The sequence below is a fragment of the Aphis gossypii genome, chromosome 3, assembly GCF_020184175.1.
Source record: "Aphis gossypii isolate Hap1 chromosome 3, ASM2018417v2, whole genome shotgun sequence".
Classification (NCBI taxonomy): domain Eukaryota; kingdom Metazoa; phylum Arthropoda; class Insecta; order Hemiptera; family Aphididae; genus Aphis; species Aphis gossypii.
In genome coordinates this window covers 47,881,318-47,899,693 of record NC_065532.1, presented here as the reverse complement: position 1 = coordinate 47,899,693, position 18,376 = coordinate 47,881,318, and the positions used below count along the sequence as shown (strand labels likewise).

At 30.7% G+C, this 18,376-nt stretch overlaps 1 protein-coding gene across 5 annotated transcripts in view; it reads right to left on the bottom strand.

The window, feature by feature from the left end:
- LOC114120883 (transcription factor AP-2-epsilon) overlaps positions 1-18,376 on the bottom strand; it is a 172,754-nt gene that overhangs the window by 26,401 nt on the left and 127,977 nt on the right. For all 5 annotated transcript variants that reach the window (XM_027982960.2, XM_050205059.1, XM_050205060.1 and 2 more), the window contains one exon: positions 11,929-12,381. In XM_027982960.2, the coding sequence (XP_027838761.1) occupies positions 11,929-12,381 (453 nt within the window). The remainder of the gene's footprint in view (positions 1-11,928; positions 12,382-18,376) is intronic.

Below are 18,376 nucleotides of genomic sequence, written 5' to 3'. Positions count from 1 at the left end.
CAAAAAAGGTATAACTTGATTGATATCTTAGAAAAAATTGTTTTAATATATTAACTTGTAATTCCCATAAGAAATTGTATGGTATCATATGAAAATAGTATATAAATTATATTATTTAATATAAATATGTATAAGTATAATACCTATATGGCGATATATTTTTATGTGCAGATAAATGAAAAATTCTACATTCAAAAATCTACAGATGATTCATTTAAACAGAAATTTTTGGAATATCTGAATGATTCCCAATGGCCAATACCATCAGTTTATTAACACTTTCGATGATTTTGTTCATATTTCCGCTAGGTATTCACATTATCGAGAAAAAATTGTTTTAGTTTTTATATCATCGTAGACTTCGCTATAAATTATGACGTGCGGTGTGTGTGTGGTCATATCATCGTCGGCGTCGGTCTATACTCTATATGACTAGCGTGAACAATTTATTAAAATATGCGTATATTATGACATATAAATTACTACCCAACACACTCGAATACTCGATATCATATTATCGACCATGATACATTATGCGAGTTTCTAGAGTTATTTTCAATCTAGACAAATGTTTATTACAATATTACGCGCAGTTGAATCCGTTATTATGTCACTTTACGAGTTCGTGAGAGTAAAAACATGATAGTAATGCGCCATTCGAATACAATTATATACATTAACGTTAACAAACGGTTTATTATCGTTCAATAAATAAAATAATAATTAAAATCGAACAGCAAATATCGTACCACAAATGCGAGATTTTCTCTTTTATATATCATATTATATTGTCGTTTACGTCACAAACTGCAGAAATATGCACACATAAAGTATATAGACGCGGCAGTATGATATCGAACATGACGAAGAAAACAAAATAATAATAATTATTTATCACGTTTGTATGGTCGTAAAGCGCGTTAGGATTAACGATTTTACTGATGGAGAGAGAGAGAGTGAGAGAGATACAAAAGACAGTATTGAGTATTGCCGACGATCGTTCGAATTTGATTAATCGTCACGCGGTATACAATAATACTAGGTATACGTTATAATACCAGCTTAGACATCGAAATGAGCGGTTTATTTATTTATTTATTTCGATTTTTTGGTCGGTTATAATTACGGGTCTCGTAACCAGATATGGGAGAGGTTTTCGATAAACGCACACCGCGTGTGTATATGTTATATAGGTATCTATACGACTATACAGTATACATACTCTCTCGTTAAGGAATACGCACTCGATATGTCTGCGTAACCTAGATATATATTATACTCGGCAAAGTCACCACGCGCATAAGATATGTGTAGTCGAAAAAAAATCCGCACACTGTTTTGTATGTGCGTCGTCGTCATCGTATGCGTATCATCGATGATAATAATTATTGTTATTAGTGCGGACGGCGCAGATCCGGTCCCGTTTATACCAAGCCCAAATCGGTCGATGTATAGGTATTATATTATTATTATACTTAAACGACGTCCGATCGGTTGCAGCAGCGGCCGTACTACGCTTATATATATAATAATATTATACGACTACATTCCGTATACGTGACGGAAGGGCACCCGTCGGAAACTGTTGCACACCAAGCGCGGCGGCAACCTCGTCGATCTCGGTCGGCCGAGAAAGTTTTTTTTTTTTGGCGATATTGATTTATATTTACTTTTTCTCCTCACCGTATACAAGAGACTCGTCTGGGTCCTGTACTTGTGATCTCGTGTGTGTTAACAATATATTATAATCACCGTATATTTCTGTGTCTGTGTGCGTGCGAGTTAACATTGTTTTTATTATTATTATTCTGTCAAGGCGATCGATACATATGGTGTACCACTGTATAACGTTTATTATAACGGTTTCGTATTCGAAACGAGTACCTATAATACAATATATATAATGAAATCGATTTTTTTTTTGCTATTTACCTCCCCTGTTTACTGCTTTATTACGTATACGATTTCTGAGAAAAATTCACAATTTTTTTTATGCACGTACTATTATTATATTATATTATATTATATTATATTATGTGCAACAACAAAAAAATCGTATAGTGCGGCGGCGTTTTAATGTGTGAATTTTTCTGGACCAGTTTTTTAAACTATAAAAGTAGATCAAACCATATAATAATAATAATAAAATATACATATATATTTATGAACGCTTTTATATAGTCGTTTATCATCTGCATATGCACCCGGTAAAGAAATATAATATTATGATATATAGATAAAAATCAAAAGAGAGAGAGAGTGTGAGAGGGATAGAGAGAATGAAATCGAAGGCGGTATTTATTGAGCGATAAAAAATGTGTCAAGTCGGATAACACGCGTAATTTTACGATTATCGTGACACGACCGATTTTATACCAATAGGTATATTATATTACGAGAGAATTGCTTTGGCTCTCTATATAAGTTTTATTATATTATACGCAAAAGTTACGTGGAAGGAGTTTATTTACAAAACTAGATTCAATTAATATTATATAAACACTAAACAGTTTATAATGACGTTTGAAAATAGTATCATTATAATCCGAAGATTAATATATTATACGTAGGTATACAATATAAAAATATTCCTGAAGAAGGACTATACTATACATTTTTTGACAAATAAAAAATAATATGAATATTACTTAATCAAAGATATCGCATTTTTATTATAATTGAGTTATAGCCGTAAAGAATGAACTTTAATTTAAATAAATTTTTTTATGTAGTTTTTAAATCGGAAAAATGTCAATAGATGTGTACGTTTCATTATATTTTGAATAAGTTTATGCTAATTTTATTTTAAATATATTGTAGAATAATTAATTAATATTTTTCAATATCTTACAAATAAATATACATATTAGTATTAGTGTAGAATTGTCGTGTTTATTTTAGTATTTTATGTTGTAGACATCATAAGATATAGCATATAGAATATAGATCTGTACACCTTTTGACATCAAATGACAAAGATTTGATATCTTATTACAGATTCTATTAGTTTTACTTATATTTTTTAAATTAATTAATTAAATTAAATATAAGGTAATTAAATTATTAGATTACATTATACATATCTTGAAAAAAAAAAAATAGTGAATAATAATGGATGTGTGCGTGGGTATGTTTTTAGGTCCTGAGGTCTTGACCCTTCTATAAATTGGACCCTACTATAAATTGCATTCTTTGATGTTTTTGAACATTATTTCTTTATACACCTCCATCGTCGAACGGTCGTCTTTATGCAATGTTAAATAATAATTTTTTACACACAACCACCGCCGCCCTTGTTACAGTCGTTGCCGTTATTAAATATTATCGGATAAAGTTTTAAAAGCTCAAGAATTTCTATAGAATAATGTATACGTATATCATAGTATATTGTGTTATATATATTATATATAAAGGTTTTTCGATAACGACGGAGACGATGAAGTTAATGGTACTCGCTTTACCAAGATCAAGATGGTTCGGCGTATGGATGTATATACTACATACACAATATACATAATAGTCCATAGTATATTATTAACGAAATATAATTAATACGATATCACAACGATAACAAAATATATTTTACAATAGCGCGTTTCTCGGTCTTTTCTCGAGACGGAAATTTTATTAAAACATCTCATAAAAATTCGAATTTGTCGACATTCCAAAATCTCAGTCTCGGCCATTCTTGTATATTGTTATATAATTACATCCCGATTATATAAAATATTAATAATAATAATGATAATATGTATGTAGATACGCGCGTTACGATAGCGCCGACATACTAATAATAATCGTCTTTATACCCTCGTCGATTTTTGACTTGAGCTGGCATAATTAAAACGCTTGGAATTCCACGTACGTCGGAATTCTGGACGTAGAAATCCGCCACCGTCGCCACCCTAGTTATTATTATAATATGTATACATTATAATCCACTCGAAGGGTGCTGTACATGTAAAATATTGTATATACACATATTATTTAATATACATAACATATCATGAACGAGGCTCGGAACTTTATACATTTACATAGGTATTTGTCAGGAAAGTGCATGTTTAAAATCTGCAGATTCGATACAAATATGTTTCGCAATCACTAGATTTTAATTTCGAAAATATTTATCGCATATTTTTTTAAAAGATAAAACATAATTTTTTATTATATATAAATTTTTTTTTTCATATAGTAGAAAGTCAATTTATAAAATTACCAGCCTTTTTCTATTTTTTTTTTTTACATACTGTGTGATAATTCAAATCATGCTAACTCAATGTTTATTTTAAAATAGTATATTTTTGGACATTAAATAAATCTTTCGCAAAATACAATTCAGGTAAAGTAATTAGCAATTAAAAAAAAAATAGATTTTTCATTCTCCGCAAAAAAGTGCTCTTCAAATGTTGTAATGGAAATTCTAAATATTTAAAGATAATATGGTATCTAAAATTCTCTATGAATTATTGAATTGGACTCCTAAAAAAACTAGGAAAAATATAGAAATAGTTAGGTACCTATAGACATAGACTATAGTAAATTATAATACTATAATGTCTATATATGTATTATATTATAAACTATATTTTTGCTGATGGACAAATGAACTTTTGGCAACAAAATATTTGTTCATTGACGAAAATTCCAAAGACGACGGGTAATTAAAAAAATAAAACGTCGGACACCACCAGCGCAGAAGCACGTCTCATGCGACGCCCACTTTTCACGACGAGAGTGGTCGAATCGATTTCCTCGGGCCCCATTAACAGAGTCGGACGATCGAATGCGTATGTACCCATATATTAATTATACCTACACATGCACTCACTAAGTCTCTCTCTCTCTCTCTCTCTCTCTCTCTCTCTCTTTCTCTCTGCGCGGTAGAGGTAAAAACAAAAAAATACTTTGGACGATTTCACGCGCACTGCTTTTCTAATATATTATATATATAGAAATATATTCTTGCGCGCGCGCCTGTTTTAATTAAATCCTGTCCGTAAAACCGTGCAGGTATAATAATAATAAACGCGTAGTCTCGGCCGTCGGACTACCGCTCGTCGCCGCCCTCGTCGACAAGAACGCGCGCCCGTGATAATAATGTAATATATTATAAACGGTAGTCAGTCGCGGAGGTAATAATAATGATACAAATATATACATACTCTAGTACGTCAACAGCGGATCTGTCCACGTGCACAATGTTTTTTGATAATGTATAAAAAAAAAAAAATAATAATAAACTATACCTATTGACTATTGCCTATTAGTAATTAGTGTTACGCCATTTCTTTATGTCGGTGATATTATATTCATTACAAATATATGCCTTCCTATGCGCATTTGCGAAATAAGTAACAATAATAGCAGCAAAATTGTTAGCGAATTTGTTGGACGATGGTTTATTATTTTGGCGTGAAAAATAGAGTATAAGTAATAATATAGAATTTAGTCTAGGTTACTTTTTATTAAATTATACGTTTAAATTGAGTATTATGTTAATGTGTTCGAAGTTTGATTCGAATCTGTTGAATCGTGCACGGCATATGATACACAACGATAAAATAAATTCATTAACGGCGTGATGAAGTATATTTATTAAAACGAAAGCTGTGTTTTTTTACTAGTTATAAACAGTGCATACAAATAAGAATACACATTTTTTAGAGAACTAATTAGCCGACCTCTATATGGTGTCTTCTGTAAAACGATTATAGACTGATGGGCTTAACTTGAACTAACAAAAAATATATGTGGAAATCAATTCCATACTAGTGGAAAAATTGGGAGTAAATTTACATTCAAAAACCAAACTAGTCATAAAAGCAGTTCATATTATAATGAAATATTATAATTTACAATAAAGTGGTTAATCAGTGAGCATTATACAACCCCGTGTCTATAAAATATGTTTTAGTAATACTGCTGATTCGGTACTCGTAAATATGTTTGAATTCAGGATAAAACTTGTTCATAGGTAAATGTAAGCACTTTTAAATTTTTTACGTTAAACTTATCTTGGGTGAGGTGATAAAAATATTCGTGTATCTATGCTAATGTAAAAAAATAAATAAATAACACTTAAATGTACGTAACTTTTATCGTACGCTGATATAATATGTGGTGTTATAATATACTTATAAATTATACATTCAGTCACACTTAACCCATAACCTAACCTAACCTAACCTAAACAGTAAGGGCTAGGGTTAAAGCATACACCGCTGTAGGCTAAAATAATATGCGTGATAAGTTTGACGTCATAAATGTTATCAATTCTTATGAAATATATTAATTAAATCCAAACAAATAAAAATGTACAATGTACCTACATACTACATACTACATATTACTTTAAAGTTCTCGATTTCGACATTTAATTACCTATAACTCAGTACTTAGATATTTATTATTTTACTATAAGTACTATCATATTACTATTATATTGTTTGTGAATACTCATAAAGTAGGTACTATGTCGATCTAAATGTAAATTATTGACAATCTGACTTTGAGTTATTAACCAATAATAATTTTAATTTTATTCTTTAACTATTTATATATTAGATTTGATAAATCGGTGTTATAAATTTATCTCTAAGTATAATTTTAACTTTATATGAACTATTTACTTTACTATAGGCTTAATATCACCGACAATTATTTAACTAAACAATACTATTTTTAAAATAATTAAAAATATCTGTATAATTGACAAAAACTGATGTAAACATATTTAACTAAAAAACATTATAAAAATACAATTTCTCATTATTTTTGTTTTTAATTCATACATAAACCTATAAATACTATATAGAGATAATACAATACAGTCTTATAATACTTATTATCTGATTATACAAAATCATATTTCAAAAATTATGATTATAGACATACAGTTATCGATAAACACAATTTCACAGTAAGACACCCCTTATGAATTATAATTATATATTATTATGATGTTGTATGGTGACCAGGCAGCGTTATAAAAACTTGACCCGTTTCGTCGTGCCTAGTACGGTACACCTATATTATATACTCATGAAGTGCAAGACGTAGTTTTCACGCCACCAATGTCGTAATTCTTAAACTATACTTCATACAATTAATTGTATACATACATATTTATGAGTTATGATGTATATAACTACGGCTGAAGTATTATAACCTACGTGGTAAATTCCAACCTCCCTGCGATCCCATTTATGATGAATGTGCAACTATATACAATTGAATTTGTTTCAAAAAATATATACTAAAATTGTTTTTGAAATAAATGCAATATGATAATTTACAAGATACTTTTTAAGTAATATAACGCTTACAACATTTTAATGCATAAAATGGATAATAATTATTAGTTATTTTTGTCAAATTATTTTTTTTTAATATAACTATTGATTCTAAATCATTTGTTCAATACACATATTAATAAAATGAATATATTTTACTTAGTACAAAGCTTATACTGGTTTGAATTTTTTATTTCAACACCTGAACATTTTAATTTTACACATGTAACAAAAACTTTTGTATTTGAAATTGTGATATTTATCTAAGTGTTCTTAAAATTTCTTAAAATCAGAATTTAAATAAATATCAAAATAAATAGTTTGATCATATGGGGTATGCATCTTTAAGTATTTACCATGCACGCATTGCTTATTAACATTGGAGCCTATATGCTATATAGTATATAGTATATAATATCTTATAAACAAAAAACTTATGTCAATTCGTACCCACATTCAGAAATAATACAGATACACAGATACATAATTATAGGTAGCAAGTAAGTGTATAAGTAAGATTTTGTTCCTCGTTAAACGGCTTTTTTCAGGCTCTTTATGGGTCAAAGCCACTATCGCGGGGGCCGGCTAGGTCACGTTTCTTCAGTGACAAGACTCTCACATATGCTGAGATATATGTGTAAACGAAAAGATAATAAAATTTATTTCTTAGGCATAAAAGATATTATAATTTTATTATTATTATTTAGTAATAATATACGATTTCGGGGCGTGGTCAAGGGATGGCGTGTTAGAGTCATTTAACGGGCGTACAAGTTACATAATATATTATATTATAATATTATATAGGCGAGCACACACGGCGGTACTACCGGAGCGCGCGAGTCGTACAAGTATAATAACAGTAATATGGTAACACGGACGAAAAAAATGTATAATATAATAATATTATAATGGGATATAAAAAAATAAATTGAAGACAGAATACTTGATTGTGTGTATATAATAATTATTGTTAAACTCGCGTATATAAATACATATATTATACACAAATATGCAAAATAAAATTTATATACGAGGAACGAGACATAATGTTGACATTACTGCACGCGCGTGCAAATAGCGAACAGGTTGATATTTATATAATATATTTTAATATAACTATATACACCTCCTATATTATTATAATGTACGATATTACATATAATATGCGAAATAAAAACTGATGTACGCGCAATAATATAATATAATAATATCATTTTCCATTTCTTGTCTCCGCTAGTTTTTGCGGCAGAGACACATATTGTATAAGTCATTTGGCGTGAGAGATATGCACGCGAGCTCATGGTGCCGATATATAATAATATATTATAATATGAAATTTATCCCGCGCAACGTGTGACGCGCTCGTGAGTTACGCGCTGCAGTTAATGTTGTGTACTGTGTACATGGGTAATAACTATAACTGGTGCATATTGCATGTATTTATATTCAAGCTATACGTGCAGATTATATACGTGTGATTGACGATTGGTAATATAATAGCACCTAACGCTGGTTTTTTGATAAGTTAAATGTTTCTAATTAGGAAGATTTTCAATGCTATCAAAACATCGCTTTTCGGACAATCACTGCAGCCTACAGATTCGAAAGAAACAACGCAATCCAAAGTGATGCTGCCTATAATAGCAGACGAAATTCAAAAGTTTGCTCGCAAACATGAGAAGAGGCAAGATCATTACATCAATTCATTGGCACTTCCAGTTATTAGATAACTCCAAGGACACCAGACGTCTTAAGCATATGAAACCATATGACATAGTTTAAGATTATATGGATTAAGGCAGGAGCTACTTCATTGGAAGTTATTCCATCAACGTGTAAAGTATAAATAATTTATATCTATAATATGTAAAATATATACGATTGTAAAACCTACTTATAAAGACTTTTGGGTCGTTTTAATATTAAAGCTCCAGGGCATTTAAATAAAAAAAAAAAAATTAGGAAAATTTACGATAATAATATGATATTTAATGAATTATCTAAGAATATATTATAGCTACTTACTAAATATTATAATATATTGTATATAGTTTTGGAAAGACGCTTTTATTTTTAGAATGTGTACCTTTTGAAGTTCAATGACCTATGTATTAATTTAATATCACATAGATACTATAGAGAAAAATATTTTTACAAACATTTGGCATTATGAGTTATTATTATAAAAACATCGAATATCGAAAAATATTTTTTTAACTATAAAATTAATTTTAAATTAAAATTTATTAAATAACATATTTTTTATAAAAAACATCAAAAATATGAATCTGGATAATGAATTTTTTTGCGATGATGAAAAATCAATATATGTAGGTTCAGCGGAATTATTGGTTGACCTCCATAATATATCTAATATACAATATAGCACAAAACGCTAATCAGTGAGATCTACATCATCTCTACAGGTATTCACGCCATTTCACGGTCTCACCATATCATTATTTACTACGATATTTCTATGAACCATTTAAAGTTTACAGCGTGTGATCATAATATATTCGTGACCATAGACAATTGCTTCAGTTTCTTAGTTGAGGGATGGTGATTCAGCTATTTCAGGAGTTGAAATTAACTCGGGAATAATAAACTCAAAAAATCACCGGTAAAAAGTGTGGGGAGAATAGTAAGTAGACGTTCAAGAAATTTAGATCTTTTAAATTTCACTCCCTATGATTATACGTATGATCAACCCGTATTATTTTATCTTAGTATATATATGTAATATGTATTATATATACGCGCCCGCCGCGCTCGGACGTTTGATGATAATTCGAAAATCACGGTGTTGTACTATTATGTGAACAATTAATCCATTTCCACTAAGGGTCATGGTAGGGGTTATTGTGCTACGAGTAGATGCACGGCATACGTCTTATATAATATTATGTACAAAGTCTATAATACATGTAAACCAGATCGTGACAATAATAAAAAAATATAACAATAATAATATTATTATCATCGAGTTCCGTAACCGAATTTCTGTCGACGAGACAACATCGTACTGTGATATGCAAACTTGGCAATACCAGCTCGCTCGTGAATAACAATTACAATCACACCGCAAGGGGCGAGGGTCACTCGCAAATCGATTTTTTTATGCGATCGGTCACGTTTCCGATATAAACGCGCGCGACCCACGATTGTCTCGAGTTGTCTGTTTCAAATGGCTCGTGTGATTAATCGATTCAAGTGTACGCGATAGCAATAAAAAAATGTGTAAACGTTAGTCCGATATTTTATCATATTATATGCATCACTAAAATGTGTGTTCGACCATTAAATAATAAGGCGGGTGGGTTTATACTATAGTTTGAGATCAAATGCTAAGACAACGATGGATTCATAGAGCGATTTTCCGCGTGGGCCGGATTTGGTCCGAATGTATAGTAGCGGTCCTCTCTCTCAGATAAACAAATATCGTAGAAACTTGCAAGTGTCCTGTTCAGGGTCGCAACTATGTTATTATTTGTTACCCCCTTACTTGTAGTTGTTTATTAGGTGTACGTATTATTATGGTATAAATGAATAAATTATACAAGCTCAATTACGAAAACCCATCGTTGTATAAGTTATAATAATGTATATAAATGCTAATAATGATAAAAATAATTAAGGAATGGACTGTAAGCTGACCGAAATTATATTATATTTGCTCATGGTAGGTATCTATATAATATTATAAATGTTATTCTACATACAGTCGAAATAATTCGTTAAGATTCGGTCATCGCGGCGATGGAATCCGGCATATATTTGACATAAAATTTGAATACATACATAATTTAATCATAAAAATGGCGTGAACATGATAAAATATAGTTTAGAGTATAATATATATATATATATAAGGAGTTTAAGTCTTAAGATGCAATAAAATTCATGCAAATTTTAAATATAATTTCGTAATTACGCAACAAATACTTATAGAGATTATGTCTGCTATTATACTAGATATAACTTTGTATGAAATGTAGTCGTTATAGATTTTAATTTTCCTCAGAATCGTTTCAAAATTGCAGTCTACATGAAACTATTTACAAAAACCATCAAACATAAGTTTGACAAGGTAATATTTTGTATTTTTTTATGTACAGCAAACTCATTTAAATGAGGGTGGTATGAATTGAAACATATTGTATATTACCCTCCTCCATGTATACACTACAGTAGCATTGTAGCTTACTAGTACAACAACACATAGGTGGAATTTAGATGTGATTGCCTGCCACTATAATACACAAATAGGGGCCAAACAATACTTTTGTTCTTCCTAAAACCAGTAAAAAACTGAGAATGGTAGAAGAAAAATTAACGGTTTATGAGTGTACCTACTGTATCTATAAGCTATAATACTATATCCCAATGTAAAATTTGCATTTTAATTTTTAAATATTTCATTTTTGCATTCTTTATTACTTATTTTTACCAACTGCCACTTATAATTATGCATCCATCATGTATCCTGTATACCTATAGAGACTACTATATTTTTGCGAGGATTTGTCCAATTCCCCCGGATATAATGTTACATATTATGCGTGTATGGATCGATCTTATACCATACCGATAGTTAGGTAACGAAGTCATAACTAGAAATTTCACTCACTACGTGTATGGAGTCCGAGTCCGACCGACGGAGGGCGTCGTGCCGCTGGCCGACGGACACCGCGGCCACGGTCAACTGATTGTAGTGGTGCGCGGCCGCGGCGGCCTGAGCGCTTTGGTGCAGGCTGTTGAGCGTCTGCGAGTACGGGTCGTTGATGTAGTCCATGGCGGACGGCGAAGACGCGTTGCCAGCGGACGGCTGATGGTGATGGTGGGCCGGCGGGAACGGCGGCGGGAAGTACGGCGGCTGGAAGTCCTGGTGGTGTCCCATGTTGGAACCGGCGTTGGTGGGCGTCGTGTTCCGGTGGTGGTGATGGTGATGATGGTGGTGCGGGCTAAACGGTGACGAGCCTCCGCCACCTCCTCCTCCACCACCGCCACCACCTCCGCCGCCGCTACCACCTCCCCCACCACTGCCGATCGATGCGACTGTACCATGTCCGGCTAGCCGATCCTGCGAAAAATTGATTCAAAATTAAATAAAAAATCAACACTATATCTATTATATCTATATCGTAAATAAATTTTATAAGCTGGTAGCAGGAATATTATGTGGTTATATTGTATGCAGCTATAGTAGTAAATAGCATAATATAACGCACGTACAAAACATAAACTATATAATATTTGTCCATGGTACAAAATAAATTTAATGTTCTGTATCATCTCATATTGATTCGTTTAAAAAATTGACAGCCTTTAAGTTTTACTGTTATTTTCGTATCCGTTATTGTAATATCGGGCAGACTCGAGAGGGTGGTACAAACTCCTTCGCATAATATTCACCCTAGTTAGGTCCATATACAATTCACCATAATTATAGGTATTGTAAATAGAAAAACGTCATAAATATAAGTATTGTAATTTGTAACAAATGTATAGAATTACTCATAACTGCAGCAGTCACGATGTTTTGGAAGGAATTTATCAAAAACTTCAATATTTTACAAATTGACAACCATAACAAGTTTAAAACGGTTTAATGCATAATGTTTTATGAAAAAAATCCATCAAAATTCAAAAATGAAAACATAATATAGGTTTTATCGATTGAAAGATGATAGTTTTCAAACAAATTGGTTGATTTGAAATTCAATCGAAAATATATCAGAATCATCAGAAATTCAGAAATCACCCTTGGAAAGTGGCATTAGTCGAGTATAGAATATAGATAAATAAGTAATAATCGAATATGTAAAAAATAATACACGTAACCGGCTCAATATAATATTATACCTACAATATAATATAATATACTACCTATAATTTAATATTAAAATTTATAATAAATATAATTTATATACATAATATAATGGACGCTCGCGCTCGCCGTTAGATTGCATATTAGATATAATAGTAGGTATATATAATGTAATAAATATACCTAAATATATGTGTAAGTATATATAACATTATAATATAGTCGCGAATCGCAATAATATAATTATTGGGTCGTTTGTAAAGAAAAGAAAAAACAAATAATAGGTATATTTAAAAAAATATATATTATAAGCTATTTTCGGTCCGAACGCGAGCTGTTCGAGTAAGTAATAAGTAAAGATACACGTAGAATAACATCTTAAATTAACATGCACACGCATGGCGTGTTTTCGATCCATTAAACGCATATAATATAGTGTATGTATGCGCGTATATCGATAAACTCGTTTTCGAAATTTAATCGAATTTGTACGTTGGGTCTATTATATGAGCGCGTGTATGTATCCCCGACGACACGCGCGCTCTGATCTGGATTTTATGAATTTAACGCAGGTTTCTATGTTGATTTGCATAAGTGAAATTAGATACGCGTGTTATAATAATATAATATGCACATCGTAGTTATAATATATAGAAAATATAATTTTATTATGATAGGCGAGATAATACGCGCATTTTTACCAATCGTTTAATTTAGTAGGTACACTGAAAACATCGACGATGTAAAACTTAAAAATGCAATAGTTATAAATTTATAATATTATGTAAGTACCACATTTATACAAAAATAAAAACTTATCGTTATCTCCGAGTATTATTATGAGTCGAAAAGTTAGTGAATATGTAACTGGATAATGGACACATTTTATATTTTATGAGGTGAGTGCGTATAAATTCGTCGAAATTTTAGTATTTAATTGCATAATTTTATAGTATTATTATGATATATATTTATATTATATGTAATATGTATGCATATATAAGTATACAACATAAGTAGGCTGATCTAAAATCATTAGATACCTCTGGTATCTACTACCAATGTATAATGTTTTAACTGTGACAACTAAGTCATACACAAACTGTTGTGTAATTGAAAATAAAATCAACTTTAAAATCAGTATAGACTCTTAGATTATCACCATTGAGTATACTCAAATACTATAAAATACTACAGATAGTCCTGTGAGTAGAGTATACTGACTATTATTATACAATATACATTATACACATTATAAATAGGTAGTGTACTAGTGTCAAACACTCAAACATTAATATATTATATTGATTTATCGACAAATCGAACGACATATTATTATACCATGCGAGACATTAAATGTGTACATCATTAGTAACCGTTATTATACGTCAATACTCAATATTCACAATGTACAATCGCACATTAAAATAACCACCTGCTCTTAGTCCGAAATTAACTATTATTATTTGTAACAATAATAATATAGGTACCTATACATTTACGACGTACCTCACAGGGAATGCAGTCTGCGCTTAATAACCCCAGAATAAAATAATATAACATATAGTTCAACCACCAAAAAATTTTACTACTACGGTATGTATGGTACAGTGGCAAAACCAGGATTTTTTTTAGTAGAAGGGGGAGCACCAAAAACTACAAATCTGTCGTAATATAAAAAAAAGCGTTATTATTATTATAGGGGAAAAGCCAATTATGTACAGAATCCATAATCAAAAAATACTAACAACCATACATTTTTGACATTTGAAACTCTCAAGGACCCTGTGATCCAGAGATCATCACTTTCTGTTTACTACTTGTATGATTCCAATGATTCGTATAAGTACCTAAATAAGACACCAGACTAAGTGACTAGGAAATACGCTGTCCCCCCGATGTACCTATATTTAATAATCCAACTGATTAACCATATATTTTCACTGCAAATGTTATTATTTTACTATTACTGTATAACAATATATACATCATAAGTATATTAGGTGCTGAAATATATACATAGTACATAATATTATACTGCAATATTCAAATAATCTTTATATTAATTATTATAATTTACAACGCTTATACAAGCTAGTCATAGAAAACATTGTAGTTGAATTGTTTTACATTGTCATCGGAATTTGAATTTCATAATGTTTAAAAATTATGAACAGAAGAGTCACGCACTAAAAATGTATCAAAAGTATACGATGGTGAAAGCTAAGCACTTTTTACCTATACTATACCTAACCGACATCTGTAACAGCGCAGTCCTTATACAGTATACGTAGATAAGCTACAACTAGATGACCGACGTATTATAATTAACATATTGATAAAAAAAAATGTCCACCTGTATAATATATTATAATATTATTATATGTATACTGCAGTAGTGCAATATTCATATGGGTAACTGTATTCAAGTGGTTTTCTGAGAAATAAAAATACTAAACTTTCGCTATAAAATATAATAGTATGATCGATATTTAAATATTTATTGTATACAAATTAAATTAAAAATGTACAAATATTTAATATTTTTTTAGAAAATGTGATAAAAAAAATAGTAAAATGTAATCTTTATTGTAGACGGTTTTATTTACACGAATTCCCTTTAATACATTTTATAAGAAACAATAATTTTTAAATCAGAGAAATTTACTTTAAAAATAAGTGTCACATATTCATAAATATAATATAATTATAATTATTTTGTGTATGATGAGGGAAAAAAGAGATTCCATACGAACGGCGGATTTTCAAAATATGCGATAACATAAGTAAATCATAGGGAAGAAATTATTTTTTCTATGATAACACCGACGAGCAACGATTACGAATTACAAAAAAATTTCAAGTTGAAATAAGTTCCCGCTTTTGGATGTGACATGATAAACAATTCCATGCCCACCTTTACTCTATCTCTTTTTCAATATCCACTTATTATTTCTCTTACAATGTGTTCTATATTTATTATGTTTTATTATATGAACGAGTAAATCATCAATGCCGCCACTGCCACTGTAATCTGCCGTAATTCGATGAAATAAGTCATATAAGAAAGATACAACACCTATAATATGTAATATTATATAAATATTATACATTTTCCAGTGAACTCGATAGTGCGTGTACACTCTATACATACACATACACAAAAACTATAAGAACAATCTCGCGTTATTATTATTATTATTTTTAATTATATATAAAAATGCACTGCCGCAGATGATGATTATTAGGAGACGCACGTTGTTAGAGAAAAAAATACGTCGTATAACGGTGCGTTTGCTCGCGCAACGGATAAAGATGAGGTCAACATAAATGAATTTTGGCCGTTGGTAATTATATTATTGCATTATACCATAAGTAATATATATTACTTATACGAGTATGTGTAACGTACATATTATTATTGAGTACATGCGTAGTGCACTGTCTCGACAGACTGTAAACAAACGCGTATAATGATATGAATTATTCATTCAAGCCGTTTCTTAAAAAAAACAACCCCGGCCTATATAACTATTCTACTGGTGACGAGTCACGGGTGATACATTTATTCAATTCGCCACAGGTACCATACTAATTATCCCCTTTTTTTTCATTTTATTGATTTTGATATTTTATACGAGAGTATATAGTACCTATTACATTATTACGCGATAACTGCGTACAAAGATTTTGTAGGTATTCCGCTATTTTTACTTTAGAGTATTACTATATTAAATTTCTATACGAACAATATTTTTAGCGTGGAATAAATTATAATAAATTAGGAATTTATAAATAAATTATTACTTTTTTTTTTTTAAATGATTATTCATATCAAAATCGTCCTTCTTTATAATAATAATAGTGATAGACGATAATATCTAATAATGTGCAATACATACAAGGGACAAATAATTAATCGAACAATATACAGATATGTATCGGGCAGTGAGAAAGCGAGTTTATACATAACAAGTTATCGTACGCTATATTATATGTTACCTATACATATACATTGTATACATACTGCGAAAGTCGTTGATTTTGTATAATAAACCGTTAGGGAGCCGATGTGAAAATTCCTGAGTAGGAAATATACTACGCGGTATACGCGCCAAAAACGAGAGCTCCGGCAGTATTTAGCGTCGGCGGTGTCTCGTCTGATGGTGAAAAAAAGAAGAAAATCAGACTTACGGTATAGTCGACCGCCGCCACCGCCGTCGCCACTTAAGGAATGAAAGGACAAAAAATAAAGTAAATGCGTATATAAGTAACCTGCAATACTCGGTAGGTATAGTTGTATATAGAGTCGCACGCACACATCAGTCGTGCCGAAACGTCTTTATACACACACACACACACGCGCGTAAATATATTTTGTAGGTACCTCTATAAGTGACCGCGAGTGAGTGCATGGTCATGGGAGGATAGGGAGGGGACGGTAAAAAAAAGTGCACGGCACCAAGACCCTTTTAGAGAAGAACTCGCCGAATAATAATTCAACGATCCTCCCGGTCTCCGGCTGATGTGTACGTATATATAAACGCGTTTCGACCCGATAATACGACGACGTATACTTACTATACCTACCTACCTATATATAATAATATTGTGTTTGACGACGAGCCATAATAATTATTATTGTCGTACATTAGACAAATTATTTTATGCGTCGGGGGCTGACCGTTGGACCGGTTTCTCCTCCTTTCCCCATCCAGCTGAACGCGTTGCTGCAGACGAGACTCTATACATTATATTATTTATTCTTGTCGGGTTGATGAATTGATAATTCGTTCGGTCCCAAATGTCTACAACTGTAACTACCCACTACCTACTTACAACGTATATATTATGTACAACTACACGATAATAAGTGTAACAGTATCTGCAGTTAATAATACAACGAGACTACGAGATGTTGGAGAAGGAAAAACATAAACTTAGTATAATAATAATATATAATAGACAATATTGTGTAAGCCTTATCCAAAAGTTTTTGCTAAATTTGAAAGAACTAAAAAAATAATGTACATAGAAAATAATATAAATGTAGATACTCCAAGTCTCCAACATTAAAGACAATGATTATAGTAGGATACTAAAGCTATATATATATTCGTATACGGTATGCCGGTGTAAGTAGGTACTTCTATAATAATTATTATAGTATGTAATGAAAAAAATAACTTAATGTAACTTTTACTTAAACTAGTTAAGTTTTTCTTGGAAATAATTGAAAATATTTATG